A 13,966-nucleotide genomic window follows, 5' to 3' on the forward strand; every position below is an offset into this window, starting at 1 on the left:
TTATTACTAATCTCAGATGATTCTGAACTTTTAGCAGTCCCCAAACTATTCTTTTTATAAGACTGCACCCTGCTTTTATTCATTTTTCATTACCTACCCTTGTCTCCATCTTCATTATATGTCTTTATAAAATCTTAGGATCATAGATTTAGAGCTAGAGGAAACTTGAGAAATCATTTAGAACAATACCCCCATCTCATTTTACAGAAGTGGAAACTAAGGCCAGGGAAATGAAGTGAGTTTTCCAGGGTCACAGGGTTGCAAAAAGCAGAGCTAGATTTGGACCCGGGTCTTTTGACTCTGAATTTAGCACTCTATACATTCAGATTCTTCTCTTTTGAAAACTCCTCTTTGTTCTCAGTGGAATTGTTTCACTTCTTGGCTTCAAATTATAATTTTTGAGAGCCTCCTATCCCTTAGAGAATTTTAGTCCATAAGATCACACTAATTCTTTCTTTGAACCCTTTGAAATAAGCTCTTCTCAAATTTAGGGATCTGACTGTGTCTGGCTTTCCTTTTTTTTCCCTGTCACATTTTCAAAGATAGAAGAATGATCAATTTCTTCTAAGGTTCCTATAATTTCCATTCCAGAAACTAGTTTCTACTTCAGAAATAGTATGTTTGAAAAGATTGCCAAATTTGGAGTCAGATAACCCAGGTTCAAATTGCAACTGTCACTTTTTATCTAACTTTGGGCAAGCCGTTTCTCTGGACCTTAATTTCTTCCCCCGTAAAACGAAGGGGTTGGACTAGATCAGTGGTGTCAAGTTGAAATAGAAATGGATCCACTAAGCCATATATAAGTATTCCTGAGGGCTGTATGGCTACTTAATTTTAAAAATGTAGTGTTATTGGGGTGGCTAGGTGGTGCAGTGAGTAGAGCACTGGCCCTGGAGTCAGGAGGACCTGAGTTCAAATTTGGCCTCAGTTGACATACTAGCTGTGTGACCTTGGGCAAGTCACTTAACCCCAATTGCCTTGCCTCCCCCCCCCCAAAAAAAAGTTTTAAAAAATGTAGTGTTATCTATGTTTTATTGTATTTTTATTTATTTTGTTAATATTTTCCAATTAAATTTTAATCTGGTTTGGGTTGCCCTCAGGTGTGTTGTGGGCTGTGTGTGCCTGCTGTGTGATCGACACCTCTGGACTAGATAACCTCTAAGATTTACCTTTAGTTCAAATCTATAAGTCTCTGAACATCCTTATTGGTTGTGTATAGGTTTTAAGTAGAAATTAAGTGTTGTATGAAAATACTGGAAAGAGTACTGGACTTAAGAGTCTTGATAGAACTGGGTTTGAACTCTGATTCAAAATACCAGTGTGTGAGCATGGGCTTTTTGAGCCTCAGTGTCCTTATCTTTAGATGAGGATAGTAATATTTGTAATACCTACTATGTGAGGTGCTGTGGGAATTAAATGAGATGATATATGTAAAAATCCTTTGTATATTTAAGGTGTTATATAAATGTTAGTTATCATCATAGGCATAGGACATGTAGCCTATTGTAATATTAATTGTACTTATTTTCTTTCTTCAAAAATAATCCATGCTTTTCCTTATACTTTTAATTTCTCATCCTTGTGTGACTTAACACCTTTTATCAAAAAGCTTCTGTCAGTTCAGTTGAATAGGTATTTGAATGGTTTACATTTAGGTTAGCATTGTGCTTAAACTCTAGGACCAGGGTAAGATAGAAGAGAAGACTAAAACAGTCACTGCACTAGAAGAACACTGTCTCATTGGGAGATGATATATATATTTCCTGGAAATAATATAAGTAGGAAAAATGAATTGTACATTCCACACTATCAGAGCTCAGGAAAGAGAGATCATATTGTGGGCTGGAGTAGTCAGAGAGGGCTTCATGGAAGAGGTTAACCAGGCCATTAATAAGAAAAGGAAGGATGAAGAAATTATAGCTGTGAGGAAGAGAAGGAAAAAAAAAATTGGATATTTTCCTGAGTCAAGTGGAGTAGGTTTGATAGGTGGGGCTAGATTGTAGAAAGACTTGAATCTCAGGTTTAGAAGTTTGATTTTTATTCTTTGGTCAGAGTTGGACTACTGGATATTTTTGAGTAGGGGAGTGACCTAATTAAACTGGTATCTTAGTAAAGTCAATCTATAATCATTGTATAAGGGTATTTGGAGTAGGGAGAGACCAGGTAAGTTATTTTTCTAGTGAGATACTGGACTAGGGTGTTTCCAGCACAGATGGAAAGGAAAAGATTGAGTTGAGTGACATTTGTTTCAAAGGAAAAAGTTATAGGACTTGGTGACTGAATATAAGGGGTATTGGAAAACAAGAGTCAAAGATGAGCCTAGGTTATTGACAGGTACAATGTTGCCATGAATGTTAATTGCAATAGATAGAAATAGGTGGTGGTTTGACGGGGGAAATGGGTAAAATAAAAAGCCTCAAAGCTATGTTTTTTTTTGTTTTTTTTTTTTTTTTTTACCGAAGAAGAGAGTTTGGATAGGTATACAGAAAGGGCAGGATGGGGATATTCTAAGATGAAGAATATAAATAACGGTGCAAATGAATGTGTAGGATATGGGTGAAAACAGTGGTTTTCCTGTACAGCAAGATCTTTAGACATTATTTTAAAACAGTGTTTCTTCTAATTCTATTAGGAGAGTTAGTATTTATCCTTTGGGCCATTTGAAATCTTTAGCCACTTGTTTAAATCACAAGTTAAATTTAATTCCCTCTAATTTTAATACCTATAGAGAGTTACAGTCTATGATTGATGGGGCTGATATATTTTAAAATGCTTCATTTTTCAAATGCTATCACATTTATTATGTAATTTGATTCTTAGTAGATTTGTGAGTTAAGGAAAGCTCAACAACTATTAATTTTTACCTATAATGTAATCATAATCTCAGCTTTTTGGCTTATCAGTAAATTTAAAATTCTGAGCCTGTTTCATAGTATGTCTTGCAACTTTTGATTGTCTTCACCTTCTACTCATATGGTCACTTAATAAAGACTACCTTCTTAGGCTGAATATAGGCTGCCCTTAATATAGGGTACATGTTTAAAATGATATATGTATTGAAGAAAAATAAATACAGGTGTGCGTTGAGAAATGACACAAAACTATTATGTAAAACATTTTTTATTGAAGGGTTTTGCTTTTGAAATTTCTCTCAGCTAAGTATAGATCTTTAATTCATTTTTTATCGTTACTTTTGTTATACTCTAAGATCAATTTTGAACAAGCCAGATTTGGGGGAGGGGTGAGCTGTGACATATTTAGACGGATTAAATAATTTTAATATTTTCATAAGAAAATAAAACCAGGAGGCATGTATTCGACATAATTCCAAAACTAAAGAAGTGATTACTATTATGTTTATCCATATTACTGCTCCCTTCTGTTATATTTGAAATCTTCAGAAAAGCATCTTATATCTACTTATTTATAACAGTAATGATTTTTATTCTTTGTAATGTAAGGTCTTATTTTAGAGACTGTGTTCAAATCAGGCATTGTATAGCTTCATTGAAGTATTAACTATCCACAAGTAGATTTTGTGATACAGTTGTATTAATTTATGTGTATCACATATTTATTCCTACAGTGAGATCTATTTTACTGGGATGGAGGCCTTTATGCTCATATTCAGTAATTTAGCAAGCTAAAATTGTTACCACTATTCTGGGCATGAGTAGATATTGTAAAAGTGTTCTTCTTGACTACTCAATGATATGGATAGCTTGTTGTGATTTTTGCAATAGGACAAGTACATTTTGGGCCCAAATTTTTTTAGTTGTCCACAAAACATAACAGAACTAGGAAATAGTAATAATAATAATAATGATAGCTGGCATTTATGTAGCATTGATTGAGATTTACCAAGTTCTTTACAGTGGTTTCCTTTCTTTTTAGAAGTTTCTGGAAGAAAGAATGTTTTATCAAACACTTGGCATAATTTTTAAAAAATCACATGCAAAGTTCAAGTTATGTTAAGAAGGGACTTGTCTCTTCTATTATAGTAGAAAAATAGAGCCATTATGTAGGTCTACAGAATTAATTTACTTCAAGAGTGGTTCATATGTTCACACCACCTTAAAAGAAAAATAATGGCATATAATATGCATTATTTCTTAATAAGTGAGTGGGTAGACAGATTTGATCTATTTTTTGTTGTTGTTAAAGAGAAGTATAAAATAGCTAAAACTGAGAATCAGGGCCCTAATATATTTAAGTTTTTAAAACTTCTTTATGATTACACATCTTTGTTCCAGGCTACATTAATCATCAAAAGTAGAGTGGCCAGTTAATGCAGTCATAATATATTTAGGGTATGTTTGCTAAATCAACTGCTCAGATAGTCTAAATTTAATAAAATAAAATTATTTTACTGCAGCATTTTCAGTATAAAAACCACCTCTTTAAAAATTCAGTTCTTTTAAATTAAAACACAAATGCTAGATTTCTTCAGAGGAAAATTTACAAAAGTGACTAGATAAAATATTTTCATAATGACTGGTTTCAAGTAGTGTTGATCAGAACCGATCTTCCGTCGTAGGGTTCATATTTAAACTACTGCATGTTGAAATAATCTGTGCCCCAATCTGCACATCTGAATTCAGTTTGGAGAATATGGCAAACAGCTGCATTTCAATCGGAAAGCTATAACAACTGTAGGACATTAACCCGTTGAGAAGATTACAGTAGGTTTTCAATTCCATGTTAACTGTATTTATTAGAGAAAATTGACTTGAGTGCTTCTGCTTTTGACTGACATTTTTTTTTTAGTGTCTGGAAGAAAGGAAATAAAGCATTTGAGTGACAGGACTTTGATGTGTAAAGAAGTTAATATCCAAAGAAGCTAATTATCTCAAACATCAAACACAGTTGTAGTCCTGGGAAATAATTATTTTAAAGAGTTTGATGAGCTATTGGCTCATCTTGTCAAGAAAATGCCATACACCTGTTTGATTTGTAAGTTAAATAATTTGTGAGAGGATGACCATAGCTTCAAGAAAGTATTGTTGGATACTTTCCTTTCACCATCAGTGGTTCTGATGTGAAACACTTGCACCAAAAAGTTGTGATTTTGTCAGAAGTGTTAGTAAGCATTTATTAGGCACTTACTCCGTACTAGACACTATCAAGTGCTGGGGGTACAAAGAAAAGCTGAAACATTGTTCCTGCCCTCATAGAGCTCAAAATCTAATGGGAAAGACAACATGTGAATAACTATGTACATACAAAATTATATAGAGTAGATGAAAGGTAACTTCATAGTGGAGAAAAGGGAGATGTGTGTGTGTGTGTGTGTGTGGGGAAAGACCCAGAAAGACCTTCTTTCTGAAACTGGTGGGATTTGAGCTGAGTCTTGGAGAAGCCCAGGAAGGTAAGGAGGTAGAGATGGGGAGGGGACCATTCTGGGCATGGGGGACAACCTGAAAAGGCAGAGAGAGGAGATGGAGTGTTGCGTGTGAGGCCAGTGTAGCTGGATCATAGAATAAATGAAGAGGAGTAAAGTGTTAAGAAGACTGGAAAGATAGGAAGGGGCTAGGTTGTGATTGGCTTTAAATACCAAACAGAGGATTTTATATTTGATCCTGGAGGTGATGGGGAACCAGTGGAGTTTATTGGGCAAGGGGAAGGTGTGACATGATCAGACCTGCACTTTAGGAAGATGACTTTGGCCACTGAGTGGAAGATGGATTAGTTTGGAGTGGGGAGAGACCTGAGCAGGGAGACCAACCAGCAGGCTGTTGCAGTAGTCCAGATTAGAAGTGAAGAGATCCTGTGCTAGGGTTGTGGCTGTCTGAGTGGAGAGAAGGGAGTGCATGCAATAGATGTTGTGAGGGAAGAAATGACAAGACTGATAACAGATTGGCTATGTGGGATGTGTGAGTGAGGAGTTGAGAATGACACTGAGGTCATGGGTGATTAAGAGGATGGTTGTGCCCTCTGTAGCAAGCAGTAGGAAAGTTGGGAAGAGGGGAGGGATTTAGGGGAAAGAAAATGAGTTTTTGTTGTGGATGTATTTGAGTTTGAGATGCAGATGTGATATCCAGTTTAGATGTTAAAAGGTGATATGAAACTGGAGCTCAGGAGAGAGTAGGGCTGGGATCATCAGCATAGAGATGATAACTGAACTTATGGGAGCTGATGAGATCACCAAGTGAGACAGGATAGAAAAGTGAAGTAGCCCCAGGACATAGAGCCTTGGGGACCATCCACTGTGAGAGAGCATGATGTAAATGGAGATCTGTCAAAGGAGATTGAGAAGGATCAGTCAGAGAAGTAGGATGAGAAACAGGAGAGAAAACAATGTCATGAAAACCTGGAGATTATTAGGCAGAAGAGTGTGATTGACAATGTTCAAGGCTGCAGAGAACTCAAGAAGGATGAGGACTGAGAAAAAGCCATTAGCTTTGACATTTAAAAGATCATTGGTAACTTCAGGGAAAGCAATTTTAATTGAATAATATCAGAAGCCAAATTGCAAAGAATTTGGAAGACATTGAGTGGAACAGAAGTGAAAGCACTGAATTTAGATAACTTTTCTAAGGAATTTATCTGAGAAGGTGAAGACATTTTAATGATAGAGGGGATGGAGCAAGGTTTATTTTATGGATGTGGGAGACATGGGCATGCTTGTAGATGGGTATGAAGAGAGGGAGAGATTGAAGATTAGAAAGAGAATGGGAGTTGAATTGGATGGGGGTATGAGACTGGAAGCAAAGATAGCAGCAGGAGACGATTCCAGTGGTTTGTGGTAAGGCAACTTTATTTTCCCCATGGTTATAACAATAGAGGGGGCAGATGACAGATGCAGAAGTAGAATTCATGGGACTTAGGGACTTGAAGTTGGAGAAGTGGGAAGGTTCATTGATTGTACAAAGAGCTTTGAGCCTCGATTACAGGAATATGTTAGTATAATGAACCAAAATAAGAGAATTAGGAGCCGGAAACTTAAGTCACACGTTAGACTTAATATTAGGTGCCAGTGAAACATCTACGTGAGATATCCAGCAAGCTGATAGAAATGTCGAGTTCAGGGATCAACAGTGAAATAGCTAAAGCTTTAGAAGATGGAATTCCTGGGAGAGAGCATAGATAGCAAGGAATCTAAGAGATCAGAGCAATGATGAAGCCTTCTTGGGAATGAGGTGTGAAAAAGAAGATTCAAAGGAGGAGATGTACAGGACTAAGGAAGGAACCAGAAGAGTTCTGTGTTTTGGAAGCCAAAGGAGGATAACATTTTGATTAAGAGGTTGTGTGATGGTAGGGAGCACATATGGAATGCTGGAGGGAAATCAGTAAAACGACTGAGATTAAATAATCGGATTTGACAACCTAGAGGTGGGCTCATCTCTCAGGAAAGAGTTTCAGTAGAATAGTAGGGATGGTAGCCAGATTACAGGGGGTTAAGGAGTTAGTGGATGGTGAGATAGTGGGAGAAATAAAATAGTGTGTTTCTGGGAAAAATTTGGTGGTAAAGAAAAGAGAGATAGACGGCAGAGCTATTACTAGCATTATTTACAGATGGAGTAGTACAAACTATGCCCTCAAATAAAAAAAATGGGAGGGAGCAGTATGGTGGGTTTAGAGGTTGCACCAGTCTGAGCCAGTGAGTTGCTTGCCTTTTCATCCCTCCTCAAATCTCCTGTGGCTCCCTTCCCCCCACTCTCAGTGGAGATCCTTGTTCACATTTTACTGAAAAAATTGAGGCTATTTGCTGATAGTGATCTTTTCTTCTTCATCTCACAACACTTGGATGCCCTGCCACCACTATCTCTTCCTTTACCCATGTCTTACGTGCATAGGTGGTTTTCCTCCTTGCTTAACCATTCTATCTGCACAAATGATCCTATTCCATCCTGTCTTCTCCAACAGAATGCTCCCTCTGTTGTCACCATCCTTCAATTATCTTCAATCTCTGCATACTGCCTTCTCACTTATTTTCAATCTCTCTATTCCCAATTGCCCACATGTCTTCTCCATCCTCAAAAAACCCTCACTTGATTCTTCTATCCCTGTTAGCTATCATGCTGTATCTTTTTTGCCCATTGTGGCTCAATACCCAACTAAGACAGGTACTTCCACTTCTCTCACTCTCTTCTTAACCTCCTACAATCCAACTGCAGACCTTATCATTCATTCTATTGAAACTATTCTCACCAAAGTTACCAGTGATCTCCTAGTTGCCAAATTTAATGTCCTTTTCTCAGTCTTTATTTTTCTTGACTGCTCTGCAGCCTTTGACACTGTCAGTGACCTTTTTCTCTTTGATACTCTCTTCTCTCTAGATTTTTTTTGTTAGTTAATTATTTTATTTTATTTTTTTAGTTTACAACACTCAGTTCCAGAAGTTTATGAGTTCCAAATAATTTTTTCCCCACCTTTCCTTCCCCCTCCCCCTCAAGATGGCATGTGATCTGACACAGGTTCTACATGTACCTTCATATTAAATTTATTTTCCCAATAATCAAGTTGTCAAGAACAATTATAATCAATGAAATGAACCATTAGAAAGATGAAACAAAACCAGGAATAAAATAAAATAAAAAGAGAGAGCAAATAGTTTCCTTCAATCTGTACTCAGACTCCGCAATTCATTTCTCTAGGTTTTCATGACACCATTTTCTCTTGGTCTATGAGACCTTTCTTTCCTTTTCTGCATCCTTATTCAGGTCATGCTCACTAACTCTGAGTGTCCCACAGGGCACTGTCCTGGGCCCTCTTCTCCCTCTACACTACTTTGTGATCTCTTCAGTTCCCATGGATTTTATCCTAATGATTCTAAAATTTACCTATCTAGTCTTAACCTTTCTGCTGATCTCCATTCTCATTCCTCTAAGTGCCTTTCAGACGTCTTGAACTGGATGTCTAGTAGACATCTTGAATTCAGTATGTCCCAAACAGAATTAATTATCTTTCCCCCTAAAACCTCCTCCCCCTTCCAAACTTCCCTATTACTGTCGAAGACACCTCCCAGTTGCCCAGGCTCAAAACCTAGATGCTCCTTTCCCCATATCCAATCTAATCTGTTGCCAAAGCCTGTTGATTTCATATTTGCAACATCTCTCAAATATTCCCCATTCTCTTTGATACTGCCACCATTCTGGTATAGGCCCTCATCACCTCATGCTTGGACTGTTGCAGTAAGGTAGTGGTTGGTCTGCCTTCCACAACTCTCTTGTTACTACAATCCATGCTCTATTCTGCCACCAAAATGATTTTCCTAGAGCACAGGTCTGATTGTGTCATTCCCATATTCAATAAGCTAACCTTCTGTTTGGCATTTAGAAGTCTTCATAAAGCTTCCTCTCCCCTTCCTTCTCCTCCCCCCACTCAGTTTTCTTATACCTTTTTAAAAACACACACACACACACACATACACACATTTAGTGACTTTATAAGCTGCCATGGGTTTAATAATAATAATTAATAATAATCTATATGTAGGTGACTCTTAAACCTTTAGATCCAGCCTTATTTTCTATCCTGAGCTCCAGTTGCTCATTACCGTCTGTCATTTGGATAGTCCAGACTAAATGTCTCTTTAGCATTTAAACTAAACATATCAAAAAACTCATCTTTCTCTCAATCCCCTTCTTCCAACTTTTGAACTTAAGTTGTTCTGTATAGGACACTTTGGTTTTTCCATTCCCTTAGGTATATAGTGTTAGAATTATCCTACACATCTTACTCTAACCTCCATATACCCAGTCTGTTTCCAAATCATATGATTTCTACCTCCACAAAATCTCATACATCCATCTCTTTTCTCTACTCACATGCTCACTATTTCATCACCTCTTGCCTGGACTGTTGCAATAACCTCTTGATTAATCTCCCTAATTAAAGTCTTTGCCCTCTCCAATCCATCTGCCACACAGCTATCAAATGATTTTCCTACGGTGGAGATCTGAACTTTTCACTTCTTTACTCAATAAACTCCATTGGTTCCCTATTGCTGTTAGGTTCAAATATAAACTCCTGTTTAACTTTTAAAGCTCTTTCCAACCTGGCCCCAACTTGTCTTCTCACTCTTACTACTCCCTTTCCTGCACTTTATACTTTGGCCAAACTGGCCTTGGGTTTTCTTTTTTTTTTTGGCTGTTTTCCACACATGGCGTACCATCTCCCATCTCCATGCTCTCATGTTATTGCACTGGCTGTCTCTTATACCTAGAATATACTCCCACCTAAACTCTACCTGTTAGAATTCCTAGTTTCTTTCAAAACTCTATAGTTGATACCCCCAAATAATTACCCTGTATTTATTTTGTATATTTGTTCTTATCAGGCCTCAGATACTTAACTAGCTGTGTGACTCTGGGCAAGTCACTTAATTTCTCTGTGCCTCAGTTTCCTCTGTTGAATGAAGGTAATAGCATATACCTCTTATTGGTAGGGTTGTTATGAGGATAAAATGAGATAATATTTGTAAAGTACTTTGTAAACCTTAAAGCCACAATGTAAATAATATTACTCAGAATAATGTTTTTAAATGGAAATATGGTTATGAAAATATTTTTAAAAAAACCAAACAAAGCAAGTTAATTAAAAAGTCAGAGTAAGGGGGGCAGTGGCATGGTCATTTCTAGATGTTATGAAAAGTATTTTGTCAGCTGAGTGGAGGATGGATTGGAGTGCAAAACATCTGATGCAGAGATTAATTAAAAGATTATGATGATATTCCAGGTGGGAGGTGAGGGATCTTTAACTAGAGTTGTGGCTGTGTGAGTAGAGAGAGTATAAAGAAGAGATACTGTAAAGTAGAAACAAGCTTTGGCATCTGATATGATGTAAACTCTCCTTACCAATACAGATAGCAAGCAACTGTTCTGCAACTTAGTCTTACAGAGTTGCATTCCTTACCTAAAAGAATTTTGTATCAAATCCTTAAGGGATACTTGATTTCTTGAATGAACATTGTAGTTATCATCATTTATTGTGTAAAATAGGACATACTAGTTTTCTTGTGTTGATGAGCAAAGAAGGATTTTTGTAGATTATACTAAGTAGGATTTTTAATAATTTTTTTTGGAGGGGGGAAGGCAGGGCAGTTGGGGTTAAGTGACTTGTCCAAGGTCATACAGCTACTGTGTCAAGTGTCTGAGGTCAAATTTGAACTCAGGTCCTCCTGACTCCAGGGCCAGTGCTCTACTGTGCCACCTAGCTGCCTACTAAGTAGGATTTTAAAACATTTCATGTTAAAAGTTTTAAAACTGCTACCATTCCTCATATGCTTTTATTTACAATTAAGACACTTTTGCAAGTTTTGTTATTTCTTTTTGTTTATATAGATGAATAATACTGCAGCTAGCCCGATGTCAGCTATTGCTACCTCAAGTAGTGGAAGAGCCACAGGGAAATCAACGAGTTTTGCTCTTGAACTGCAGAGTATGATGTAAGTATTGTATCCACATAAACTTGAAACTATTTAAAGAGTATACTTGAGAAGGAGATAGAGCTAACAAAAAGAAGGTATTGAAAAATAAGTTTGGAAATAATTAAGAAAGAAAACCATGTTGAATAGTCTTTATTGTTACATTTAAAATAAATTTCTAGTAGGTTAAAACTGCATATCTATAATATTCCTTTATGTGATTATAATGAACACTTGGTTCTACTCTGAAAAAGTTAATATAAATGATTAATGTTGACAAATTATGACTTGTAATTGGTTTCAACATTTAAGGATTTTGTTTTAATTTTTCAACAAACATGCATGTTATAGATTCCGCATTTATGAGAAAGTTCAAATATTCTGAAATAGTTGAAATTGAAACCATTTAAGTTTATGATTACAAAAGATAACCAGAGAAATATTTGTGTTTTTTTAATGGCATCTGAATCATAAAAAGCTTGATTAATCCAAAATTTTTAATTATGATAATATCACTACATATCATAGCTTAGAATTTTGGTTAAGAAGCCTCTAATCGAGAAGCTACATAATTATGAAGGGTTCTTTCCTAAAGTGCTGTTTTCTTTGATTGCTGTTGCATTGCAACCTGCCTTGGCCAAGGCAAGTAATTCCTGATTTGGTGGCAGGGATGCTTATTCCCCTTAAATGTTTGTTTGCCTATGCATCATAGTTTTTATTTCATGTGATTTTTGGAAAGAGGACAAAATGATTTCTTTTTCTGTGGGTAATTTTTCACAATTTGTCAGTCAGTTCAAAGGAGGTATTAATTCCTGAAAATGAAATGGTTTCCCTTGAAGGCTAGACATTGTGAATTCAATTGATAGCTTAGTTATAGAGTTCATGTAGTGATGATTATTAATTAAATATAAAGTGAATTTAGGATTTGTTGTTTGGCATTTTCTAGTTGACTGTACCTGGAGATGGTATTATAGTGATATAGACATTGTTGTAGTCATATTTGGGTAGCCTTGGTGCTTGATGAGGCAGCTAGGTGGTGCAGTGGATACAGTGCTGGGTCTGGAGTCTGGAAGGCCTGAATTCAAATCTGGCCTCAGACACTTACGAGATGTGTTACCCTGGGTAAAATACTGCTCCTCTATTTTCCTTAGTTTCCTCAACTGTCAAATGGGGATAATAAAGCAGTTACCTTGCAGGGTTGTTTTAAGGATCAAATGAGATAAATATTTGTAAAACTCTTAGTGCTATTCTGGGGCACTACGTAAGTCGTTTTCCTTCTCCTACCATTTCTCCCTTAGTTAAAAGTATCCTTGAAGAGTTTTTACAGTTATAGCTTAATTGCATTTCTAACATTGCTACTATAACATTATTACAGTTCTGATTCATAATACTAATGTGTAAAAATTCTAGGTCATTCAGGCCCCATTTAAGGTTCATGAAGTCTTAAGATAGGCCTTTTAAAAAATAGTGTACCTTTTAACAGCGGAATTCAGAACTTAGTTGTATTTTTTACCTAGAAAAACAAAACAAAAGCAACCCATAAAACAGCTTTGTTTTATATTACTGATGAGCAGCATTTGGGACTGCTTTTAGTAACTGGAGCAATTTAATGCTAGGATAGGGCATTGAACTAGTTGGCCTGTGTGACCCTGTTTTATATTCTAGGATTATATGATAAAGAAGTGTATTCTACTCTGTGGGAAAATGCTCAAGAGTATAGACATTGTGGTGAAGGGGCAGCATTACTTTAGATATGGGTATCTTTTAACTTTAAAGATACACACAGAAGAGGTAATTTGAGGTGGTGGATAGTGAGCTGGCCTCAGAGTCAGCAAGACTTGGGTTCAGGTTCCACCTCTGATATACTGTCTGTGGGACCCTGGGCAAATTGCTTAACCTTTCAGTGACCCAAGCAACACTCTGAGACTTCATATTATAGAGAAGAAGTTTCCTCACTGAAAGCTTTTCACATGGATAAAGTCATAGGTCTGATAAAAAAAATACACTCTTTCTTATACATATCTTTCCCCCAATTATATTTAGTTATATTTGAAAAATATGAAAGAATTTTTTGAATCTTAGGGGAACCTGAAAGAGGAGAATATACAGGCTCTCTATTTGAAGCACCCATCATTTGGTTGCTGGAGAACCAGCAGATGGTAAAAATTAAATGGATTAAAACTTGGCACTCCAGAAAATTTTAATTCTAAATTTTTAAATGGTGAGATATTTAAAAAAAAAACTGCTCTGTGAATCAGAATCAGTCTAAATGGTTTTAGTTCTGCTTTTCTTTTTGCTATTACCAGGTATTTTGTTGTGGATTTTACAACATCACATTTCTTGCATCCTCATAAAGTTGGGTGTGGAAGGGATAAAAATTTCTCTGTATGGTGGTTATATCTGCAAAAGCTTTAGGGAAGAAAATCTACAAATAAAGGATTTGTACACTGTTGTACACCGGTGGGCTCCATACTGCTGCCTGACACATTCTTGTGTATCTTCTTCTATAAGTTTTCTCACTCAGTGCCCCTCTATTGTATAGAAACCCTGAGGTCTTCAAGTAACTCTAAATATTTTAGGGAATGTGAAGTCCTTTGA

At 36.4% G+C, this 13,966-nt stretch overlaps 2 protein-coding genes across 3 annotated transcripts in view; one reads left to right on the top strand and one right to left on the bottom strand.

The window, feature by feature from the left end:
* The window catches only part of RUNX2 (RUNX family transcription factor 2), a 276,455-nt gene that overhangs the window by 221,492 nt on the left and 40,997 nt on the right, over positions 1-13,966 (bottom strand). The window lies entirely within an intron of this gene.
* SUPT3H (SPT3 homolog, SAGA and STAGA complex component) overlaps positions 1-13,966 on the top strand; it is a 706,568-nt gene that overhangs the window by 13,796 nt on the left and 678,806 nt on the right. For both annotated transcript variants that reach the window (XM_036767517.1, XM_036767518.1), the window contains exon 2: positions 11,286-11,389. In XM_036767517.1, the coding sequence (XP_036623412.1) occupies positions 11,286-11,389 (104 nt within the window). The remainder of the gene's footprint in view (positions 1-11,285; positions 11,390-13,966) is intronic.

The sequence above is a fragment of the Trichosurus vulpecula genome, chromosome 7 (genome assembly GCF_011100635.1).
Source record: "Trichosurus vulpecula isolate mTriVul1 chromosome 7, mTriVul1.pri, whole genome shotgun sequence".
In the NCBI taxonomy this organism is placed as follows: Eukaryota; Metazoa; Chordata; class Mammalia; order Diprotodontia; family Phalangeridae; genus Trichosurus; species Trichosurus vulpecula.